The sequence below is a fragment of the Stenella coeruleoalba genome (assembly GCF_951394435.1).
Source record: "Stenella coeruleoalba genome assembly, chromosome: 15".
Lineage (NCBI taxonomy): Eukaryota > Metazoa > Chordata > Mammalia > Artiodactyla > Delphinidae > Stenella > Stenella coeruleoalba.
This window is the reverse complement of record NC_137161.1, coordinates 44,140,471-44,164,680: the sequence shown is the minus strand read 5'-3', so window position 1 is coordinate 44,164,680 and position 24,210 is coordinate 44,140,471. Positions and strand designations below refer to the sequence as shown.

At 49.1% G+C, this 24,210-nt stretch overlaps 2 protein-coding genes across 4 annotated transcripts in view; one reads left to right on the top strand and one right to left on the bottom strand.

Moving 5' to 3' along the window:
* The first annotated feature begins 1,104 nt into the window (after positions 1 to 1,104).
* Positions 1,105 to 9,385, top strand: GZF1 (GDNF inducible zinc finger protein 1). Its single transcript, XM_079945440.1, has 6 exons — positions 1,105 to 1,408; positions 2,311 to 3,730; positions 4,879 to 4,973; positions 6,390 to 6,557; positions 6,992 to 7,149; positions 7,471 to 9,385. The coding sequence occupies exons 2-6, from the start codon at positions 2,334 to 2,336 to the stop codon at positions 7,804 to 7,806; spliced, it is 2,154 nt and encodes a 717-aa protein (XP_079801566.1). The 5' UTR covers positions 1,105 to 1,408; positions 2,311 to 2,333; the 3' UTR covers positions 7,807 to 9,385.
* Positions 9,386 to 10,500: 1,115 nt separating this feature from the next.
* NAPB (NSF attachment protein beta) overlaps positions 10,501 to 24,210 on the bottom strand; it is a 40,318-nt gene continuing 26,608 nt past the window's right edge. For 2 of the 3 annotated variants that reach the window (XM_079945944.1, XM_079945943.1), the window contains 6 exons: positions 22,982 to 23,037; positions 22,726 to 22,810; positions 15,819 to 15,923; positions 15,052 to 15,120; positions 14,667 to 14,717; positions 10,501 to 13,751 (listed from right to left, as the gene is read on the bottom strand). In XM_079945944.1, coding sequence (XP_079802070.1) covers positions 13,641 to 13,751; positions 14,667 to 14,717; positions 15,052 to 15,120; positions 15,819 to 15,923; positions 22,726 to 22,810; positions 22,982 to 23,037 — 477 coding nt within the window. In that variant the 3' untranslated portion in view covers positions 10,501 to 13,640. Of the gene's footprint in view, positions 14,718 to 15,051; positions 15,121 to 15,818; positions 15,924 to 22,725; positions 22,811 to 22,981; positions 23,038 to 24,210 lie in introns of all 3 variants that reach the window. The other variant, XM_079945942.1, reaches the window with a different exon arrangement.

Sequence of the window (24,210 nt, the reverse complement as noted above, 5' to 3'; positions counted from 1 at the left end):
TGTCCACACTGCATTCCAGCCGCTTCAGGCAGATGCTTTACAGGCTATGACTGAGACAGTAAGAGAGGGGTTGTTCTAGATCAGGGGTCCCTAACCCCTGGGCCGTGGACCACTACCGGTCCACGGCCTGTTAGGAACCTGGCCGCACAGCAAGAGGTGAGCGGCGGGCAAAGCTTCATATGCAGCTCCCCATCGCTCACGTTACTGCCTGAACCGTCACCCCACCACCAAAACCTGTCTTCCACGAAACCGGTCCCTGGTGCCAAAAGGGTTGGGGACCGCTGTTCCAGATGATGACTGCGCAGAGGATCTGTCTCATTTCTGGACGTTGTCTACACTGCATAACCTGAACCAGATCGGCCCAGGGTCCGCTGGGCGTTTGGGAGAAATGAGGACAAACGGAGGCTCGGAGTAGCGACGTGAAGCCTCTGGGACGCGAGGGCCCGTACCCTGGGGTCGCCGGCGAACGGCCGACGGCTTGCACACACCCGGGAGCGGCGGCCGGAGCCCGAGGCTCGGAGGCTCTCGGAGCACAGACGGCCTCCGGTTCAGTTCCTGACTGCCTGCCTGCCTGCCGCGTGCCCAGAACGAACACAGCCGCCGACTCTGCAAGGCGCCGCTGGGTATCCAACAACCGCTTCTTGCGGCACGTGGAGGCGCCGAGCCCTCTCCCCGAGCCGCGCCCTCTGCTGCAACCTCCTCCCGCAACCTCGTCCCGCCGCCCCGCCCCTCCACCTCCCTGCCCTCTCTCTCCGCCCCGCTCCTCCAGGGGCTCCACCCAATCCGGCGACCCGCCCACCTGCTGTACAGCCCGTGGGCTGGAGCCGGGGCGGGACCCACGTGAGACGGTGTGCGTGCCCCGCAGGTCACGTGATTTTCGGGGTGGGCCGGCCCTGCCCCCTCCGCGTAGCGAGAAGCGCAGAGCCGCCGGCACAGTGCTCTGCGCAGGCGCAGACCGTGGTTCGCGGTGGGTGACGCAATCCTGCGCAGCCGGCCAGGCGTACGGCGGCAGCGTGTGTCGGATCACGTAACTTCCCCGAATGGCCTCCGCAGTGGGACGTGCATGCGCAGGTCCTCCCCTACCCGCGAGGGACGGGGCCAGGCCCACCGCGGCCAATCGGCGTCGCCTTCGCCGGCGCCGCGCCCCGCCTCCCCATCCGTCGGGCAGGCTGTCCGTTCCGGGGCCTAGTCCTCGGAAGCTCGGCGGCGGCGGCCGGGCGGTGTGTGCGCGGCCCGCGAGGAAGAGGGCGCTAGGCCTGGGTTCCGAGTCGGGGTCAGGGGCCACGCGCGGGCCGGGAGGCCGCCGGGGAGTCGGGGCTGGCCTAGCTGTCGGCGGGCGAGGGCAGAAGCAGCCACCTGCGGCCATTGCCCCGCCGACCGGCGGGCGCTGAGGAGCTGGACCGGGCAGGTGAGGCCGGCTTCAGGGACCCGGCCGAGCCTGGAGGCGGGCGGCAGATGCGGGAGCTAAAGGCGGGTGCGCCGGGGGGAACGTTCGCGCCGGGTCCGGGAGGACGGATTCCCGGGCGGTCCGGGCTTGGCGGCGGGAAGGTGGTGCGCGGGGAGGCCCGAGTCCGGCCCGGCCGCCCTGTGACCTTGTCAGGGCCTCCCCCGTGACGCCTGCTCGAGGGTCGCCGGGACGGCCGGCGCGGCTGCAGCCCTCATGACGGCCTGTCAGCCTCCAGCACGGGAGCCACTGCGGCTCGGAGGTGTTGAGGGCCCTGCTCGGCGTAGCGCAGCTGTGCCCCCGGCGCAGTGCCCCGCATCGCTTCGCTGCAGTGACGGTGACTCCAGTAGGAGGGATTTAACGAGGTTGGAGAATGACTGTGAATTGTGGGCTACTTTCCATGAAATTTTCTTCATATAAAGTAGTTTAATTGGTTGTTTTCAAAGGTAGACAAGGTTTGCTTTCATCCGTGGCCGCCATGTATTATATTTTATTTGGTTTCCTGATCAAAGTAGTAGACGTTATTTATTGTTGCTATAAATTCTGTTAGTTTGGGGGTCTGGGTCTGTATGTAAATTACAAAATGACCTAGAGAAGCCAATTACTGCTTTAATGTATTTCATTAGTCATCACTTTATCTTTAGGGCAGTCTTAGTCTGTTTTCATGCAAATATCTCATGAAGGTGCATCAGGGCTTCAGAAAAATGCTAAGAAGTGATGCGTGACTTGAATCTGTACATGAGAAAAGTTAGGTTTAGGTCGTTAATCAGCTTATATCCTCTAAAGAACTGATATAATCCTCGTAATTTTTAATCCTTCTACTTCAGAGGTTGCTCATGCATGAATAATTCTTGGTTTGTTTTCAGAGCTGTTCCTGGGAAGAAGAAACATGGAGAGTGGTGCAGTTCTGCTGGAATCCAAGTCCTCCCCGCTTAACCTTCTGCATGAAATGCACCAGCTCCGGCTGCTGGGTCACCTGTGCGACGTGACTGTCAGCGTGGAGTACCAGGGCGTCCGGGAGGAATTCATGGCCCACAAGGCGGTGCTGGCAGCCACCAGCAAGTTTTTTAAGGAGGTGTTTCTTAACGAGAAGACTGCGGACGGCTCGAGGACTAACGTCTACTTAGACGAAGTGCAGGTGGCTGACTTCGCTTCTTTTCTTGAGTTTGTCTACACTGCAAAGGTCCAGGTGGAGGAAGATCGGGTGCAGCGAATGCTGGAAATGGCAGAAAAGCTGAAATGTTTGGACTTATCTGAAACTTGTTTCCAGTTGAAGAAACAGATGTTAGAGTCGGTACTTTTGGAGTTGCAGAATTTCTCGGAGTCTCAGGAGGCAGAAGGGAGCAGTGGCTCCCAGGTCTCTGCTGCTGTCTCCCCTGATGCTCAGGCAGGTGTGGCTGTGGACAGCCCTCTGGCCAACGGCGTCGCGGGTTCCTTGGATCCCCCAGCAGCAAGAATCGGCAACAGCCTGTTGCCAGATCTGCCCTCGAGAAAGTCCAGGGAGAAGCCAGACAAGAGAAAGGAGATCGCTAAGTCCCCCTACCCCAAGCTCAGAAGGGCTAGCGGGAGGCTGGCTGGGAGGAAGGTGTTCGTGGAAATCCCTAAAAAGAAGTACACTCGACGACTCCGAGAGCAGCAGAAGAGTGCCGAGCAGGACGCCGGGGACCGCGGGGGCCCCCGTGAGCCCAGCCCAGACGCCGGGGGAACGGTGAAGGAGCTGGTCACAGTCACGAAAGACGAGGAGGACGGCGGGGCTGGGGCTGAGGCGGAAGCAGTGCTGCCGAAGGCGGGGCAGGGGCAGGGGGAGGAGGACGAGGACGAGGATGAGGACGAAAAGGGGGAGGAGGGCGCGGGGAGGCGGAGGAGCAGCTTCCGGTGCACGCGCTGCGAGAAGGCCTTTCTGTACGAGAAGAGCTTCCTGAAGCACGTGCGGCACCACCACGGCGTGGCCACCGAGGTGGTCCACCGCTGCGACACCTGCGGCCAGACCTTTGCCAACCGCTGCAACCTGAAGGGCCACCAGCGCCACGTGCACAGCAGCGAGCGCCACTTCCCGTGCGAGTTGTGCGGCAAGAAGTTCAAGAGGAAGAAGGACGTGAAGCGGCACGTGGTGCAGGTGCACGAGGGCGGCGGCGAGCGGCACCAGTGCCAGCAGTGCGGCAAGGGCCTGAGCTCCAAAACGGCGCTGCGGCTGCACGAGCGCACGCACACGGGCCACAAGCCCTACGGCTGCACCGAGTGCCCGGCCACCTTCTCGCAGCCCTCGGCCCTCAAGACCCACCTGAGGTAGGCACGGACCGCCTCGAACCCCAGAACGCACGTGGAGACGTGGGGGGCGTGCAGGAGGCAGCCGGTGTGGCTGCCTCGCGGGATGGGTCACTTTTCAGTTCGCTCCCTCTCAAAGTCGGGGGCTGTGTTGAGCCTCCGCGTTCTCTCTCGAGGCAGAGATGCGGGCATGGCGCTCCCTGGGCGCGGGCCCGGCTGATGGGGACCCGCGCCTCCCGCTCAGGCGCGGGGGCCTCTCCCGCTCCTGGTGCTGAGGCCTCCTGCCACCCTTGCCGAGTGGGGCCAACGACCCCGTCCCCCTTCCTGACCCTTCATTTGGGACTCAGTCCTGTGACCGGCTGGGTGGCGAGTCCCACTGAAGACCTCAGCAGGGCGACACTTCTTTGGGCTTGGAGAGTGCTTGTCGCCAATCTAAGCTCCAGGATTAGGACGGACAGGGACTCCAGTTACTGATTTTTGAAGTGTAGGTGGGTGACATTCAGTTTTTAAATAAATTCCCTTGCAGTGCTCAGTACTTATGCTTGAAATCCAGACAAAGCAGTTTTCTACTCTCCCCTAGATCTGCCATCATCCTGGGCCAGTCCAGGGGTGGGAGCTGGGTGTTTCTTGTCCTTTTATTGTCATTTATAGCCCGGCTCAGGAAAGGCTCAGTAAACATGGTGACAGCCACTCCATCCTCGCCCTGAAGTGCAGTGCTTACGCACGCACCCCAGGGACCGGCTGGCTTCGTGTGTTGATAACAGTTCTTTCTAGACTGTTACGTCAAACTAGGAAAGGATGGTAAACATTTTGATCACGGGGTACTTTTGTCAGCCATGGTTCCTAAGGTGTCTGTGGGTGACTCTTCTCAACGAGGGAGCTTTATAAATACCACACGGTGCTGTTTGGTGTTGCAAACAGCCTGCAGAGGCACAGCCTGTGCCTGCACCTGGGGGCAGCACGCGGGGGGACTCGGCGTCTGGCGGGGATGTGGCGGTCTTGACTCGGGCAGAGACTGATTTGGGGGTGAGAGTCCTGGGCCTCGCCGCCTTTCAGTCCTTCGCATTCGGGCTCCTGGAGCAAAGCGTCTCCGCAGGTGAGGGAGGAGATGGTAATGCAGAGTGAGCTTTGACACATCCTGAGTTACCCTCTGAATGTTGTGCTTTCAGAATTCACACAGGGGAAAAACCTTTTGTCTGTGATGAATGTGGTGCAAGATTCACTCAGAACCACATGCTGATTTATCATAAAAGGTGTCACACAGGTAAATACTCCATCGTGATTGAATGTCCTTCCTGGCTGTAGGAGGAAAACTGCAGTTTTCTTCATTTAGAAGTTGGCATCTGCCAAGTGGTTTAGGTTAAAGCCCTGACACGCTCTTCCGTCTCGTGAGTGAGCATAAGTAAATGAGTAAAATCCGCCCGCTGCCTCCAGGGCTGTGTGCTTGTGGCCATGACCTGAAAGAAATTGCTCAGAGTATGGGAAAAGCTGTATGCTGTTATCCCGCTTCTTGCCATCTCTAGGAACAGAGCATTAGAAGAAACCTGACTGTCCAACCCCAGGGAAGTGGTTCAGTAAATGGGTAAATCCACCCTGTCCCGTCCCAGGCCTTTCTGACTAAGGTCTCTGAATATTACGAAAAACACCTGTGTTTGGCTGTTGACTTGAAAAATGCACAACTGAGCATACAGTGAATCCCAGCTTTATTGAAAACCTGCAGAAATAAAAGTAGTTACATGCTGTGTTAAGGTGGGGGAATCATGAGGTTTTCAGAACTTCTGTGGTACGATTTCATCAGGTGAGGGAGAACATTTAAGCTCTTTATTCTGATTTTGTGCAGTGCTCCTGGGGTTCAGAGCCCTGGGGCGTGTGGAGTCTAGCTGTCGGGTACTGGGCTTATCACGCTAACCCAGTTCTGCTCCCATTTAAAAATGTTTACTTCTTTTGACTGTCCTATGAGCCTCAAGTTCAAATGGTGAGATAGATGAGCCACTTAATGACATGAATTAATAGACTAAAATGAGCAGAATTGGTGTCTGATGGAAGACTGGGGTCGGGGGAGGTCAGGCCACCCCGAAGGATTAAGTTAGAATCGGTCATTTGATGAACATGCTAACATATTTGGATTTTATTAAAGCCAGTAGTTTTGTTTTGATGTTTGAGAAATTGGGGCACGCCTGACAGAGAAGTCTGGTTTGTGGGCCCTCAGGGCCCCAACTGCACAGCGTGAAGGGTGGACGCCCTCCTTGCCCTGACCCCACCCCCGGCGGCTGGGAGCTGCTCCAGGACAGCCCCGTGTGTCCACCGCACACTCCTCTCCCTTCAAGAGGGGCTTCTGTTCTGATAGAGACCCACAGAAGCCCTGTGAAAAAGTCCAGCTGTTCCACCAGACCAGTTGTCGAACTGTTTTTCTTGTTTGGGATGACTGAATTTCCAAAACGTGAGCTGGCTGAATGCGCTCTTTAATTCTTATCTACTGGGATCTTTCCTGAGATTTCCAGGGACATTTTACACCAGCTTTCAGCAGGTAGCAAGCACTGGACACAAAGAGATATTTTATGACAGTTTTAACTAGAAAAGAACGCGCTGCCTGCCAGGGCACTTGGGAGGGTGGACCCCATACTCCGCGTGTTCTAGCGCCCGTGTCTCTTCTAACTTCGTGTCTCATGTCTTCATGTAGGTGAGAGGCCTTTCATGTGTGAAACGTGTGGCAAGAGTTTCGCTTCCAAGGAGTATTTAAAACATCACAACAGGATCCACACTGGGTCCAAACCCTTTAAATGTGAAGTTTGTTTCAGGACTTTTGCTCAGCGGAATTCGCTTTACCAGCATATCAAAGTCCACACAGGTATGGCCGGAATGTTGCCAGAGAAGGGAGGTCAGTGTGGCAAGAAAATATCCCGAAGGTTTTAGATTTTCTGGAAAATTATTTGGAATTTGGCTTTAAGTCGTGCGTCCTAATAGCATTTAAACATTTTTTGAGTGTCTAGTTTCTGGCTCTGACAAACTGGAAAGGTGTGAATGTGTGAACATGGATGTGGACGTGTGAACCCTTGAACACCTTGAGATTAGAATTAGGGGTGATGATCTGCACGTGCTGGTGAACACTCACACCCGCGCAGGGTCACTTACGACTGGAAAGCTGTGGGTGAGGCCACGGACCCCTGGGGCTCCTGCACGGTCGGCTGCTCGTGCCCGTGTCGCCCTCCCCATGGCAGCTCGGGATGCCGGGCGGCCCAGAGCAGCCGGTAGCTCTCGTGTCCTCCGTCCCTTCCCTCCCAGGGGAGCGGCCCTACTGTTGTGACCAGTGTGGCAAGCAGTTCACACAGCTCAACGCGCTCCAGCGCCACCATCGGATCCACACGGGGGAGAAGCCATTCATGTGCAATGCGTGCGGGCGGACATTCACCGACAAGTCCACGCTCCGGCGGCACACCTCGGTGAGCGGCCAGGCTGGCCCCCACGGACAGCTGCCGGACAGCAGAGCCACCCGCCCCCCTTCCCTGAGGCCCTCAGTCTGTAAGGGAGTCCCAGGGGAAGGCGGGGCTCTCCCTCCCCTGCAGCGAGGGCGGCCAAGGCGGGGGTGAAGCAGGGCCCGGGGCATGCTGAGTTCTTTCTGGCAGGGACCACGGTGGCAGACACGTGTCTGACGGTTGGAGAAGGCTGTTGTACTTGGTAACGAGTGGCTGTGAATTGGGGGCTCTGCAGATCCTGGTTAGGGACACAGTGGGTGACCTTTCTGTTCTGCGTTTGGTCCGCAGATCCATGATAAGACAACTCCATGGAAGTCTTTCCTCGTCATCGTGGACAGCTCTCCCAAGGATGGCGATGGGCACAAGACTGAGCAGCCCGATGAAGAGTACACGCCATCCAAACTCTCTGATAAATTGCTGTCTTTTGCAGAAAATGGCCATTTTCACAACCTGGCCACTGTGCAGGGCAGCATGCCTGCCGTGCACGATGACAGTCCTGCGGACCCGGCCTGTAAGTCGGACGGCCCTGTGGGGTCCCAGGACACGCTGCTGGCCACCACCATCAACGAGCTTAGCGAGCTGACGCCGCAAACGGACGCGGGCCCACACAGCTCCACTCTCTGACTCACACGGACTAGAGCACGGGGTCACCTGCCCCGCGGTCCCAGCCTTGCACCTGCACGCATAAGGGCTGGACGCGAGCGTTCGTCAGGGGTCAAGAAGAACTGTGGGCAAAGAAGTGGGCAAGGATGGCTTCTGCAGTTTCTTGAATTTCTGCTAACTTGCACGTCTCTATCAAACCATTTCTCATGCTTTCCCTTAGAAATCCTGATCTGCATGGTCTCAGCCACACTTTATCAGCAAACAAGGCAGTTAACATAACCTCACCTAATTCTGGTGGAATTATCCTAATGCTTGATGACCTTGACATTCCTGAGGCTGGGGTTACTGCTCAGCTTCTTCGTGGAAGTTTATTTCTGATACTTTAAAGCTATTTTTCTACCAACCTGAAGTAAAACTGGGACCATATATTTATTTTCAGCTGTTTCTTTCCTGTTGAAGCCAGTCAGGTGCTCTGGGACACTGGAATGGGGCTAAAGAGACAGATGACTGCACTTGTCCCCCTCTGCCCCCCTGTTTGTAGGCACTAAACTGAACACTTGTAAAGCAGCTGCTCACGGCACACATGCAACTAGGAAGTCTGTCATAAAATGACCTGAGAAGTGGCTACAGGTTTCATTTCTAAAAATCCAATTTTAAAAAGCTGTCCTACCAAAGACTAGCAGAAAACAGCATAGTAGTTTTTGCAAAGAGGTGTGAAAAATTAAGCCAGGGGCTTGAGAACACTTGAAACATAGTGTAGTTATTTTATCCACGAGTAGCACTGAGGTGGTGGTAGCCAATCTAAGAACACAGAATACTAGTAGTCTTGCTAGGTTCTTTTGACAATTTCTGTGATTTTCAGAAACCCAGCATTTCTCATTAACATGTCAAGACGCTGACACAGGCAAGTCACTGGTGCACACGTTCCCCCGGGAGCATGAGTGAATTTAGCAAAAGGGACCAAAAGCCTCCGTACACTCCTCTTTGATTAGCCTTAAGAGTGGACCATGGAACCGCCAACCTTGTTTTAAATGCACCTCTGTCTCATGCTGGCCTTTGGTAATTCCGCTGGCCTTACCCAGCCTGGTTCTTGATCCAGTGGTGAGGGCGGGTCGCCGTGCGCACAGTGCTTTGACTCACACGTGACCCAGGTAAAAAGAGAAGGGGAATTGTCACTAGTTGCTCTTTTTCTTACATTTAATTTATTACACTTGCTGTTTCCTCGTTTTCTAAGAGGAAGGGTACTTTATGCAAGTCCGGGAAGAAGACACAGCTGCACGAAATGCCAGAAAAAGACCGAGGACACTTTCTTCCCCATGAGACGGTGACGTCAACACCGAAGGTGCCGAAGGCGTCCCAGGTGCTGACACGGGCTGCAGGTGGCAGTAGTGATTCCACCTCCAGCTGTGACAGCGTGACTTGTGTTCACAGAACAAAACAGTGACTCACACACAATTTACTCTCGAAAGGAGAATGAACCTGCCCGGCTAAGGAACTGTTTCTTGGGGTAAAGTCATCTTAATGAGAAGAAATTTAAATAATAGATTATTTTGTTACCTATCGGAATAATTTTTGTCTTGAATTTGTTTCTTTAGAAATTCTACAGAAAACTTTAATGTGTTAATAAATGTTTTGTAAAAATAGTTTCGCAAGTCTAAGTTTATTTCCATTATTAGAATTTAGGTTCTACAGAAATAAGATTCCTGATTCATACAGGTAGCTTAATTCCCTGGTCCTTGGAGTCTCTCCACCTCCGTGCACTGCACGTGTGTTCCTGACACGGGACGGGACAGGCCTGGCCCCGCACGCGCTCGGCCTCGGTAGCTGGTGCCAGGCGGCGGGGAGGGGCCCAGCCTCATTGCAGCCACGGTGACTCTGTGCCTCAGAGGCTCCTCCATCTACGGTCACTTCTCTGCTTCCCGGGAGGGGACAAGAGGGCTGCCGCCCCAAACCCTGCCGAAGATGCATCTCACCTCGGGGATTTGTGGGGCGTCTCCGTTTCTCCCCATCCAGGTGCTCTGTTGCCACGTGACTGTCAGCCCCAGACGATCAGGTCAGGCCACACCAAGGCGGCGATTTCACGCCTTCCAACCATCGTGTGGGAGACGCTCTCAGCCCAGACTCCAAAGCTCCCCTGCCTCTGCTTTTAACCAAAATTTGTTGTACAGTTTGAAAACAAAATTGGCCAAGTGGTGGGGTAAAGCCTTTATTAAAGGTGATCTTCACAGAAATGTGGTTTTGCCAAAGGTGATCATCTAAACTGACCAATTTGAGTGTAAGTTATCATTTAATTCTAACCTGTTGTGTATCTTGCCAGAGCAGGGACATTTTTTGAGACCAAGCAAGTGCCTGTCCCCTTAACTGAACTTGATGGTGTTCCTGTCACTCTAAGTAACATTATTTCAGGCGAAAGTCCATTTGTCCACAGGCACCAAGACGGGCAGATGGATGCGGGCACAGGGCCGCCTGGCACATCCGTCACCCCCCAGCTGAGCCCCGGGAACTGCCCACTTCCCTCCACCAGTTTGCACGGGCCTCTGGGACCCTCACCGAGGCTGGCAAAACCCACCACGGGAGCTTCTGTTAGGAAACAGAAGAGACATTTGAATGAGAAAGTAACCCTGAATATCAACAACCTGGCAGAATTCCTAGATGGGACGGCCTGTTCGACCATTCATTTTGAATTTGCCTCAAATGATCTTTGAGGAACCTGAACAAGGCCCGCTGACAGCACCAAGTCAGCGTAGCTCCACCAAGGGAGATGGGGCTTCGGGCCCCCGGCCTCCCGCTCTGAGGTCTCCTAGGGGCCACTCCTCCTTCAAGCCTGCCAGTGAGATCCCTGACCAGGCAGCAGGAGGGAAGGGAACGGGGAGCCTGCAGAGCCCGGACGGCTGCTGCCCACTGCCCTGAACCCCGGGGGACACCTTCCAGGACAGGAAGCCACTCCCGACCTGTGCAAACCAACCAGGAAACTCACCATACCGTTCACAACTTCGACTTTATTTACTGTACAGGTTCACATGAAACACACAGGCTCTTTGCGAAGGTGGATTTATCATCACAGGATGAGTTCTCATAATACAACCTCCCCGACAGCGCGGGGGAGGAGAGGCCGCGCCAGGCTGGGGCCCCGGGAGGCAGGCTGCGTGCCACAGGCCCTGAGAAAGCCACGGGGGTTGCCTCTGGGCATCTTAACTGCACAGTATCAGAGGAAACAATAAAGGTTTACAGGGGCATCGTCACACGTGGCCGCGACCGCAAGAATACTGTTTTCAAATCATTAAATAAAAAAGGAATTCACATAAGCTATAAAAACGTTGCCACAAAAAGCAAAGCTTTCCTGTAAGAAATTTTAACTCATTCTGACAATGCACTAAACACGATCTGCTAAAACACAAGGACTGTAACATAAATAGTCATTATACTTTGTTCATAAATAACGATCTATAAGTCCTGGAAACCTGACCCGGGCACTGAGTCACAGCACTGCCCACTTTGACGGAACACTTCAAGGGAGAAAGTCTGGATACTGTTAATGGGACTTTTTTCTGCTCATTTTCCTGTTACGTTCTGGCAGGTCTGCTCTAGCCATTACAATTATATTTTACTCTTTTTCACGTGAAATATTAAAAACAAAAACATCTTAACCCAGGCACTGATCCCAGTGTTCATTTCAACACAAGCAACTCTAACTGATGTGACAAAATGCTGCCAATACTATTTCCCAAAACCACAGGTCTTCTGTCAGGGGTGCAGGATGAAAAGCTAATAAACTGCCTTAAAAGACATCATTTGCTTTTTACTTTACATGGTCAGACCAGGTTCCTTTAACAAGTGGGAACAAAGCTTCCAGACTAACGACAGAGCGCACATGCTGGCGGCGAGGGTCACAGCCCCTCGGGTGGGACAGATCTGCAGCCGGAGGACACAGGCCCCACACCCTGCTCACCCAAGAGGCCCCACACCCTGCTCACCCAAGAGGCCCCACACCCGTCTCACCCAAGTGCTTCTGGCCGGTTGGCACTGGATTAGGTAGAGCAACAAAACCCCCCTTTCTCTCCAAGCGTTTTCCATAGTTCCAACAGGAAGTGGAGAAGCACCAAGCGGCTCCATCCCCACATGTACCGTAACTGACAGCCAGCTTTCTTTTAAGAGTCCCAGACCTCTGAAGGAAGGAAGGAATCCTCATTGCATGCCAGGGCCCAAGGTCAGAGCGCCTGCGTCTCCTGGTCTGTTCCTGCTGCCCTCAGCCAACACTGTGACATGACTGCCCTGCCTCTCCACCAGCCCAGCCTGCACAAGTGACCCCGCAACTACGGCCACCGAATCCTCACGGCTGCCCACAGGGCTTGCTCCATGACCGGGTCCCAGCTGGCCCTTCTTAGCCTCCTTTCCTGCCACTTTCTGCTTCATCCCAGACGGACCTGTTACCCATCCCCAAGCCTTCCTCCCCGCTCAGCCCTCAGCCTAGGCACACCCTCTATTTCTGCCCAACAGCAGCTACCAATCCCAGTCGAGGACCGTCCAAAAATGCAAACACCATTCAAATACCAGCTAACGTTGACAGGGCACAGGAAATTCCAGTTATCTGTCAACACTCTCATTACCTGGCAATTAACACACATCAAACATAAATCATTTATGCCTAAAAATATGGACACAGGAGATTCAGGAAACAAGACCACGTCTAAAGTACGATGTCAGCACATAACAATGTGCAGGGATCAAGTTCACAGGTCAACAGAGCACATATATAAGCCAAAATAATAGGACAGAACTCAAACACACAAGCTAGAACAACTCCATCAGCTAAGCGCAGGTGCCCTCAGAAGCTAGTTGGGGATCTTTTCCTGACTCAGCACAGCAAACCTCTGTACCGTACTCAGCCTACCAAGCCCATCACATCCAATTAATGGATAAAATGAACATGACACACAATTAAAAATTAAAATTAATGACACACACGCTCCGACTGAGGTAACCTCCCAGCCCTGGTGAGCACGTATGTGAGAGGGCACACGAGGCGCCCTCTCAGCGTGGAGAAGTGTGTGAACACAGAAGTAAAGGGATGTGCCCGTTCAAACACCTTCCTGTGAAGATGAAGCAAGGGTCCCGCCCCAACTAAAAGTGGACGCCATCTGCAGGAAAGGAAAACGCCCAAGTCTTCTAGATCTTATATGTGTGTGCACTTGTATGTAAGATCAGGCCCACCTCCACACGCGTCCACACACATAACCAGGCAGTGCCAGGAAGCTCCCTCTTTTCCCGCTGTAAGCGGCTGGCAGGCCCGGCTGATCTGAATTCTCACACGCACATTACCTACGGAACGATATAGAAAGCAAAGAAACTGGTCACTAGCACCATCAAAAGAATCACAAGACAACAAAAAGGATAAATAATTTCTCACGAGGAAAGTCATAAACGCGCTCCTAACAACGATCCTACACTAAACACACACGTTTAGAGAATCCATCCAGGTGCAAGTTCACGGAGAACATGCAAAGCGTCTATTAGAACTGGGCTGGGTACTCAAGTCCAGGAAAAAGGACATAAAAATATGTGGCAAAATTAAACAGGAGCTCTGCATGTATCAAAATAACAGGAGTAAGATTCGGAAGCAGTTCTCGGAAAACTCTGGGGACTGACAAGCGGGAAACAGCCTGTCACACTTGCAATACACACAGGAGCCGCCCACCCATCCACTGCACGGTGACACACATGGCGGCTTAAACACACACACATCATCAGGCTCATGTGCAACAAAATGAAGCCACTGAATGGGCATCCCATAAGGATCACTGGCCCTAACACGAAACTACAGAGGACTCGGCGGCATGCCACAGAGACACAGCGCTTCACTTGAGGTCTCCATCTCCTTCCCCGTCGCCCTGGATGGACTTCTTGATGCGCAGCAGCATGGTGGTGAGCCACTGGTCCAGGCGGGATATCGAGTCAAATTCCTTCACCTGGTTTAAGGGAAGAGGAACAGGAATCATTCCATGGAAATACAATCAAACACAGAACTACACTGCCCCACACTGCTTAAACATTAACTTTCTTCATTTAAAATCATTCATTCAAGCTTGCAACTTTCTTCATTAAAAACTTTTTTGATATTGCTCTTATGCTAACGTGTGATGGCAAAGCTCCATAACCGCCTACTGGACGAAGAGCACATTTAGCGGGACAAAGGACATGAGACCCTGCACAAGAACAAGGGGACATGGAAAAGCAATGTGGCTCCAGTATCCACTGAACACAAACAAACGCATTTGCAGCAAGGGAACATGTGGAAGCAGAATTCCTTTAACTCATTTCCACAAGTTCCTGAAGAACGGACTTGCATAGGATGAAGAGGGTTTGGCAGCAAAAGTTAAAGGGGAAACCTCGCCTTCCCACTATTGCTTCAAAGCCAGGATGAATGACTTAATGAAGGACACTAAGAAATTCACTTGATTATGAACATAAGATGGAAAAAGATGGGAAAACAGGAAACTGATGAATGTAAAACTAATTTTCCCATTTACTTTATGCCATGAATATAACAAACTCTCATTGCTTTGTTTTTGTTTTAAATTTAAGTGATTAGATTTCACTGATTTTACTTGACATTTATTTATGGAGCAGATTATTTTCCATAGACAACATCCAAACAAGTCGTAACATTATGTGATGTATATTTGCCTCACAGCTAAATTCAGCACAGCTCATAGGACTGTCTGATTGTGAAGGCTGGTGGGATCTAAAAACATGCCTTTTGGAAAACACAATGTAGGTATAGTGCAATAATGTCCAAATAAATGTTCAGCGTTTATACGATGAAAAGGAGTTCTGTAACGTAAACTTTCAGAGAACATGCTAAATCCCAAAAGTGAACGTACTGCTTCCGTGTAAGCTTCACTGTTCTGCTCTTCATGAGCTTCTAGAAGTTTCTGGGAACATAAATACAGAAAAATTAGTTTGGTAGGCTAAAAAGTTCCGTCTATGAATGGATACTTTAAATACAAAATAGCCTTCATATCACACTAACTGATGTTGCCAAATGACTTACAAAACTGGGGAAAATTCCAAATACAAGTCAAGAGTTACCCCGAGTCAGGGATCCAGCCTTGTGCTAACGTGCCTGACCCGCCAGGTTAAGAGCAGTGCGCGCCTGACCCTAACGGCACCTGAGGCCTAGTGTGCAAGAGCAGGAAGGCACGGGGCTACCCAGTGAGCGGATTCACAGGAGGAAAACGTCACTGTATCCCAGCCCCACCTACTTACTTTCAATAACTTGCATTCTCTCGAATCAGTGAACGCCGGAAACATTTCCTCATATTTCTCCAGAGCAAGCTGGGAAAGAAAACCACTCGTTAACACCTGAGTCACTGAACCAGGAAACGAAGCTTTGACATTCTACTAACTTCAGTACGATTTATTTACGTCCTACTTAATTATCAGACTCAACATCAAAATCAACCTGTGTTGATCAAACCTGTTGATTGTGAATTTCAATTTCAGTTAAGAATAAACTTCTAAACCAGTTTTTCCGAATGAGGTTGCTGTGGGGAAGACCACGTGAGCCAGATCCAATGTTCGGACCTCCCAGGGCAGGCGTCTATTTTCACGCGCTGGAGGAGGCTCTGCCCGGAGCCCGGGGCCCTAACCCCGACCCCGAGGACACCAAGGCGGCCCTGTCCCTGCCTCCACCTCCAGCTCTCTCTTTGCTTTTCTCCCAACCCCTCACCCCAACTCCATTTCTGAGTTTAAAAAAAATTCTGCTTTTACTGTCTCCCCTCAGCCCCTAATTTCTTTAAACCAAAGCTACTGAAGGAAGTGTGGCCCCCAGGGGGCGTTCACTTAAGAGAAGAGCCGCAGCAGCTGTCACTCCAGCTGCGGTGGTACAGCCAGGACAGGGTCAGAGTGTCACCCTCCATGTTGCCTTTCATGTACGCAGCACAGTCTTCCTCCGAGCTGGTATCACAGACAACGGCTGAGCACCTGTGCTTAGGCGTGAAGCGCATCAGAACCCACACCGCAGGGCCCCTCACCTTGGCATTCAGCTCATCCACTATGAAGTGACAGAGGGCAGCTTTAAAGAAGTAATCCTTTGCACTGTACTTCAACAAAGGGTTATCCATGGTGTTGGCCCCAATCTAGGCAGAGAAAGTGGAGTCAGAGTGAAAAGGTTTGCCCTCCTACACTAGGCATGCTGACCCTCATCTACTCTTTAGCAAGTACGCTGCATCTTACGTTAGTTAAGCTATGAAAGCCACTCTTTTAACCCAAAGCCACGTACCAGAAATGTCACTAGACAAAAAAACAATATTTAAGACATAAAGTGCTGACCTGTTAAAAACGACTCAGCAGAATTCCACATCCAGGAGGATGGAACAGACATGCTGTCCTCTGTCCCTCCTGCTAAGTACAACTAAAAGCCCTGGATCTTTTATATGAAACTAACACAGGGAGACTGAAAGGTGGAGAGAAGAGCAGAGAAGCCAGGGACACAGGGCAAACACGGCAGGGAGTTCCCTGGTTTTTCTTTTTCTTGCATAAATCCCTGACTTGGAACAGAAAAAGCCAGCAACCCATAAATGCCGGTGGGTGCAGCAAAAGAAAGAGAGAGAATAGATGAAAGCCTGCTTTCTCCAGCCAGAGGACCAGGAGAGGGGCAGCTAGCAAGACAGAAAATGTTTAGATGACACCTGCTTTGATCCATGCCACTCACAGCAGCAAAAGCCAAAGAGGAAGACAAGACGCCCATCCTCCTGGGAGAGCCCCACTCTCCTGCCAAGGAGGCCAGAGCAGGAGCCAGCCTGCGCCCCCATCACAGAGGCACTGGAGACCACGTGGGGACTGCGTCACCTCCTCCCAGTGAGAAAGAGGCCCCGTCATCTCCCAGCGGGCATGGATTCACCTTTACCTGATGGTAACCAGGCGGTCAGGTGGGGAGCTTGAACCCTACCTCCACCTGGCAGGAGCGAGGCCACACCCCTTCAGTGCCAAAGAAAACCAGCTGAGAGTGGAGTTAAAACAAGACCCTGTCTTATAACACAATATACGAATATCCAGTTTTTAATTAAAACTCACTTGCAATACCAAGAAAAGGGAACATCTCAAGTTGAATGAAAAAAAGACAACTAATCAGAGTGAAATAAGTTAGAAAAACAAATATCGTATATTAATGCATATATGTGGAACCTAGAAAAATGGTACAGATGAACCGGTTTTCAGGGCAGAAATTGAGACACAGATGTAGAGAACAAACGTATGGACACCAAGGGGGGAAAGTGGTGGGGTGGTGGTGGAGGTGTGATGAATTGGGAGATTGGGATTGACATGTATACACTGACGTGGATAAAATGGATGACTAATAAGAAACTGCTGTATAAAAAAATAAATAAAATAAAATTAAAAAAAAGACAACTAATAAACAACAGCTCTCACATAGCAGAGATGTGAGACTTATCTAACAGATTTTAAAGGGGCCTTTCTAAAATGCTTCCACAAGCCATTAGAAAATTGCTTGAGACCAGAGGAAAACCAAAGCATCAATGAAGAAAAATTCTCAGTAAGAAACCCCAGAAGATACAAAGAAGAAATGAGTGGAAACTTCAGAACTGAAATACACAATAACTGACATAGAAAGTGGATGGGTTTTCAACAGCAGATCCCATGGAACACAGGAAGGACTCAGTGAACTGATGGTAGAACATTAGAAATTACTCAGTCTGAACATCAGAGAGCAGACAGACCCAGAAAAGAGGAGCAGAGCATCGGGACATATAGGATGATAAAACAAGGCATAACATCTGGGCTGTCTGAGCCACAGAAGGGGAGAGAAAGAGGGAGTGGCTAAAAAAGCACTTGAAGAAATAACGGCTGAAAACTTCCTAAATTTGGCAAGAAACAAACATAAACCTACAGATTCCAGAAGTTTACTGAAATCCAAACAGCATAAAAGCAAAGATACCCATGCTAAGCCACATAAACTTCTGAAAACTGAAGACAAAGGAAAAACGTTTTGAAAGTAGCAGAAAGAAACACCACCTCACCTACAGGGAAAACAGCTTGAATGAGAGCAAACTTCTCATTAGAAACCACGCTGGTTGTCAGGGCACATTTTTCAAGCACTGAAAAGAAAAGAGCTGTCAACCCAGAATTGTACACCCAGGGAAGATACACTTTAGGAATGAAGGGGAAATCAAAACATTCCCAGATGAAGGAACACCAAGAGAATGTTTAGCCAGCAGACCTACCCTAAAAGAATAGCAAAAGGTTGTTCTCTAAGTAGAACAAAATACAGGAAGGAATCCTGGAACATCAGGAAGAAAGAACACATTAAGCAAAATATGGGAAAATACAATGGGCTTTTCTCCTCCTCCTGAGTTTTCTAAATTAAGTTGGATGATTGAAGTAAAAATTGTAACAGTGACTGATGTGTTTCTAAAAGTGTGTAGAGGAAATATTAAAGACAGTTATATATTGAATGGGGGAGGATAAAGGAACAGAAAGTAAGGTAAGATTTCTATATTTCACTGGAACTGAAAAAATGATGACATCATTAGCCTGTGATACTTTATGTAAATATAATACCTATAGCAATCACTACAAAAGCTATTTAAAGAGATACACCCAAAAACACTACAGGTAATCAAAAACCCCCTGGAAGGTAGGAAAAAGGAAACAGAAAAACAGAAAACAGAGGATAAACAGAAAACAAAAAAATAAAATGGCAGACTTCAGTTCTAATACGTCAATAATTACATTAAATGTGAATGGTCTAAACATACCAATTAAAAGACAGAAACTGGCAGAGTAGATTAAAAATATGACCTAACTCTGTGCTGTTTACAACAAACACACTTCAATTATAACAATATAGGCAGGCTGAAAGAAAAAGGATGCATAAAGATATATCATGTAAACATTAATCAAAAGAAAGCAGGAGAGGCTATATTAGTATCAGATAGACTTCAGAGCAAAGAAAATTACCAGAGACAGAGGGGGACACTATATAATGATAAAAGGGTCAGCCCAACAAGAAGACACAGCAATCTTAAATATGTATGCACCAAACAGAGCTGCAAAATATTGTGAAGCAAAGACTGACAGAAATGAGAGATAATCAAATCCACAGTGATAGTTAGAGACTGTAACACTCCACTCTCAACAACAGAAGTAGACAGAAAATCAGCAAGTGTACAGAAGAACTCAACAACGCCATTAACCAAGAGGAGCTAATCAACATTTATAGAACATACCACCCAGCAACAGCAGAACCACAGAATATATGCCAAGACCATATTCTGGGCCATAAAACAAACTTCTAAGAATTGAAATCACACAGAGTGTATTTTCCAGCCACAACAGAATCAAACTAGAAATCAACAACAGAAAGATAACAGGAACACCTCCAAACACTTGGGAATTAAACAAAACACTGATAAATAATCCATGAAAATCAATAAATAAAATAAATAAAACAATGTAACAGAACTGTGAGACACAGTGAAAGCAGCACTTAGAGGGAAATTGAGAGCACTAAAAATGCCCACACAACAAAGAGGAAAGTCAATTAGCTAAGCTTGTACCCTCAGTACCCTAAAAAAGAAGAGCAAAATAAATCTGAAGAAAATAGGATAGAAATCAGGATAACAATAGGAATCAATGAAACTGAAAACAGAACGCAGAGCAAAATCACTGAATTCTACCAAATGTCTAAAGAATGAACACCAATCCTTTACAAACTCTTCCAGAAAAGGAAGAGGAGGGAACACTTTCTAACTCATTCTGAGGCCAGTATTACCTGGCTACCAAAGCCAGACAGAGACATTATAAGAGAAAATTAAAGGTCAATATCCCTTATGAATACAGATGCAAAATCCTGAACAAAACACTAGCAAACTAATTCTAGCAACTTACAAAAAGGATTACACACCATAACTATGTAGTAAAGGATTAATTTTGTCCAAAGTGTCTTTGCCCATGATTCCTGGTAGATAATCTCTAAGCCCCTGGAATGTCCTGCCTGAAAGAGTGTTTTTGTTTACCCAGGGGTCTTAGACCATGTAGTTTAGCTCAACCTATGGAGGGACTGCAGAATAAGGCCAACCATGTTCAGGTGAGTTTCTTCCCCGGTGGCAATACCCTACACATGCTTTCACACATCACTGTTGGGAGAAGTCAGTGCTGTCTGCACAGTTGCACAGTCCCAGTCTGGGCAGGACAACAGGAAGCTCACACTCAGGGCTCTCCTGACCTCCTCTCTGTGCCTCTTCCTTTGGCTGATCTGGGTCAGCATCCTTCTGCTATAATAAACCATAACTGTGATACAGCAGCTTTCATTGAGTTTCGTGAGTCCTTCCAGAGAATTATCAAACCTGAAGGTGCTCTTGGAGACCCTGAAACTTTTCAACAACCAAGCAGGTTCTATCCCAAGGATGGAAGGTTGGGCCAACAGATAAAAATCAACCAATGAAAGACACCATGTTAACAGAGCAAAGGACAAAAACCACATGATCATCTCAAAAGATGCAGAAAAAGCACCTGACAAAAACAAATACGCTTTGATGATAAAAACAACAAACTGGGAGGAGAAGGGAACTTCCTCAAACTGATAAAAGGCATCTGCAAAAACCCACAGCTGACATACACTCAATGGTGGAAGACTGAATGTGTTCCTTCTAAGACAGAAACAAAACAAGGATGTCTGCTCTTACTACTTCTACTGATCATCGTTCTGGAGGATCAAGCCAGAGCAAATGACAGGAAAATGAAGTAAAAGGCACACAGATCAGAGAAGTAGAACTATCGTTACTTGCAGAGGACATGATTTTGTATAAAGAAAATCTTAAGGAATCCATAAAAACTCATTAGAGCTAGTAAACAAGTTCAGCAAAGTTGCAGTATATAAAATTAGCAATTAAAATCAGAAAAGAAAATTGAGAAAACAATTTCATTTACATAGCATCAAAAAGAATAAAATACTTAGAGTACATTTAACCAAAGAAATGCCAGACTTGCACACTACAAAACTCTAAAACATTGTTGAACAAAATTAAAGATGATCTAAATAAATGCAAAAGCACCCTGAGTTCACAGATTATAAGACTTAATGTCAAAATGACAATACTTTCATCAAAATCTCAGCTGACTTTTTAGCAGAGATTGACAAGCTGATCCTAAAATTCATGTGGAAATGCAAGGGACCCCAAATAGCCAAAACAATCTTGAAAAAGATTTTAAAACTTTTAAAACTCCTGATTTTAAAACTTACCACACAAAGCCACAGTAATCAAAACAGTGTGGTACTGGCATAAAGACAGAAAACCAGTAGAATAGAATAGAAAGCACAGAAATAAACCCTCACTTATATGGCCACATGACTTTCAACAAGGGTGCCAAGACCCTTCAATGGCAAAAGGACAGTGTATTCAACAAACAGTCCTGGGAAAACTGGACATGCACACGCAAAAGAATGAAGTTGGACCTTTTACCTTCACCACATACAAAAATTAACTCAAAATGGATGAAAAACATAAACCTAAGAACTAAAACTATAAAACTCTTAAAAAGAAACATGGGGAAATGCTTCAGGACATTGGGTTTGGTAATCATTTCTTGGATCTGACATGAAAAACACAGGCAACAAAAGAAAAAGACAAATTGGACTTCATCAGGACTTAAAACTTTATGCATCAAGCGACACTAATAACAGAGTAAAAAGACAACCCACAGAATGGGAGAAAGTATTTGCAAATCACATATCTAATAAGAAATTAATATCCAGAATATATGAAGAACTTCTAAAACTCAACAGAAAAAAACAACCCAATTCAAAAAGGGACAAAGAGGGACTTCCCTGGTGGCACAGTAGTTAAGAATCCGTCTGCCGATGCAGGGGACACGGGTTCGAGCCCTGGTCCAGAAGATCCCACATGCCGCGTAGCAGCTGAGCCCGTGCGCCACAACTACTGAAGCCTGCGTGCCTAGAGCCCGTGCTCCGCTACAAGAGAAGCCACCGCAATGAGAAGCCCGCGCACCACAACGAAGAGCAGCCCCTGCTCGCTGCAACTAGAGAAAGCCTGAGTGCAGCAATGAAGACCCAATGCAGCCAAAAATAAATAAATAAAAAAAATTATATATAAAAAAAAGGACAAAGAAACTCAATAAATATTTCTACAATGAAGATATACAAATGACCAATAAGCACATGAAAAGATTCCCAACATCACTAATCACTAGGGAAATGGATATCGAAAACACAATGGGATATCACTTCACACATTAGGGTAGCTATTGTTAAAACAGAAAACATGTGAAGCATGGAGAGTTGGACCACGTGCGCTGACAGAGGGAATGTAAGATGGGGCAGTTTGGCAGTTTCCCAGATAGTTAGAAAGGGACTTGACGCGTGACCCAACAATCCCAATTCTAGGTATATAAACTAGAGAACAGCAAACATGCCCCCCCAAACCTGAACACAAATATTCTTAGCTGCATTCTTCATAACACCCCCAAATGCAAACAGCCCAGATGTCCATTAATTGATAAACGGTTAAACAAACTGTGGAGTATTACAGTCACCCCACGATATACAAGGGGGACTGGTTCCAGGACCACTGAGATACCAGTGTCCATCGATGCTCAAACCCCACAGTCGGCCCCCCATATCCGAGGTTCCACGTCCACGGACTCACACTCCACGGGACTGGGAGGAGGGGAGGATGGGACTTCTCTGTGCGATGATGGAAATATTCTAGAACTAGGCAGTGGTGCTGATTACACAACTCTGTGAATATACGCAAACTCACTGATGCGCACTCTTTCAGAGGCTGAGTTACATGATACGTGAATTAGATCTCAATAAAAATCATTACTAAATCAAAAGTTGAATTTAAAAAGAAGATTCAGGATGCCTTCTGCCGGAAGCTGCGCAGACAGCAGCCTCACCTGCTCGAAGATCTCGATGGCCTTCTGGTACTGCTCCAGCTGGGCGGCGTACGCGGCCACTTTCAGCAGACATTTGTTAGCCGAGCTGAAACCGAGAACCAGAGCAGAGAGAAAACACCCCCAAAGAGAAATGACAAGACAGCTCAGTGCACCTTCACGTGGTATGATGCAAGGGGCTCCCAGAGCAGAGTGAAGGTCTGTCTTTTATTACATGTAACAAAACCCACTGAATTACATCAAGAAAAATAATACTTGCCTGTTGGATTCTTCCCCTTTGTAATAATCAGCTGACTGTTCGTAATGGGCGATAGCCTGCAAACACACACACATTTTATTCAAACTATTTGTTTGAAGAGTTGCATTTAAAAACTACATTTGCACAGATATTTTTCCTATAAATAAACCTTTTCCAGCAGCAAATCTTTCACAACCCGGCCTGCTTTATTTTGGGAACAGAAGAAAGCACGCGCTTCCAGCAGATGGCTTGCTGCCCATCAAAATCTCTTCTTCCCTACCTCCCACCCAACAAACGCCCTGCCACCCCGTCTCCCCAGGCCTGCTGCAGTTAGGGGCAGCCAGGTGACCTGTCCTTCCCAATGGGATGTAAGCAGACACGCTGTGGGCCACCTCCAGATGTGACCCACACATCTGACTCTGCAGCCTTCTCCAGGCCTGTCCCCTCCCCGTGAGCTGGAAGGCAAGGGCCACGTCTAGTGATGCTGGAAGCTGCAAACTGAAGATGGCAGCCCTTCTGTCAGCCTGGTTCCCAAGTGACGTCCCCACGACCGCCAAACCCAAACCCCAAGCAGTGACAGTGGACTGTTATTTCAGAGACGTGTGACGCCCTATTCCATTCAGATCTGTGGCCTGCTGCAGCAGCACAGACGTCCCTCACGGATACCTAAGGGTCATCCGGAGTAAAGGTGTTGCCTTCCACCTAAGATGGGGGAGCCGTGAACAATCAAGTGGAGAGGAAACAGGCTGCAGCCTGGAAAGCTAGAAGCCCTCGTCATGCTGCGGCTTAAGACTTAGTGAAATCAAGCACCTGACAGCTCAGAAAGCAGGACCCCGCCTGCTGGAGCAGTGACCCCATGGTTAAACATAATGGGCTACCGGGCTAAGACGAAGAATAATGATGCAAAGCATCAGTACGGAAGCTCTTCATGAAGCAGTAAATAAAAACAGCCAGAAAAGAGTATATACAGATACACAAACACGTGGAGGAAACACCTGGAATCCACCCTTTTGGAGCACCATCAGAGCCCTCACACACACACGCACGCGCGCGCGCGCACACATGCTTTACTCTCCCACTACACCATTAGCTCTGAGGGCAGGCAGGCCCACGTGGCTTTGCTCCCAAGCCCAGCGCGACGCCTGTCACACAGCGGGTGCTCAGCAAACAGGTGCTGAGGGGACGTGGGCAGCTGCATTTCACAGGTGGTCCGGATTACACTACCAGCACCATCATGACTCATGGGAATG

What these genes read in the sequence shown, in the direction of transcription:
- GZF1 (XM_079945440.1), top strand. Translation starts at nt 2,334, where the DNA reads ATGGAGAGTGGTGCAGTTCTGCTGGAATCCAAGTCCTCCCCGCTTAAC. An exon ending in TCATAAAAGGTGTCACACAG is followed by an intron (nt 4,974 to 6,389) that starts GTAAATACTCCA and finishes GTCTTCATGTAG; the next exon opens with GTGAGAGGCCTTTCATGTGT. An exon ending in GCATATCAAAGTCCACACAG is followed by an intron (nt 6,558 to 6,991) that starts GTATGGCCGGAA and finishes CTTCCCTCCCAG; the next exon opens with GGGAGCGGCCCTACTGTTGT.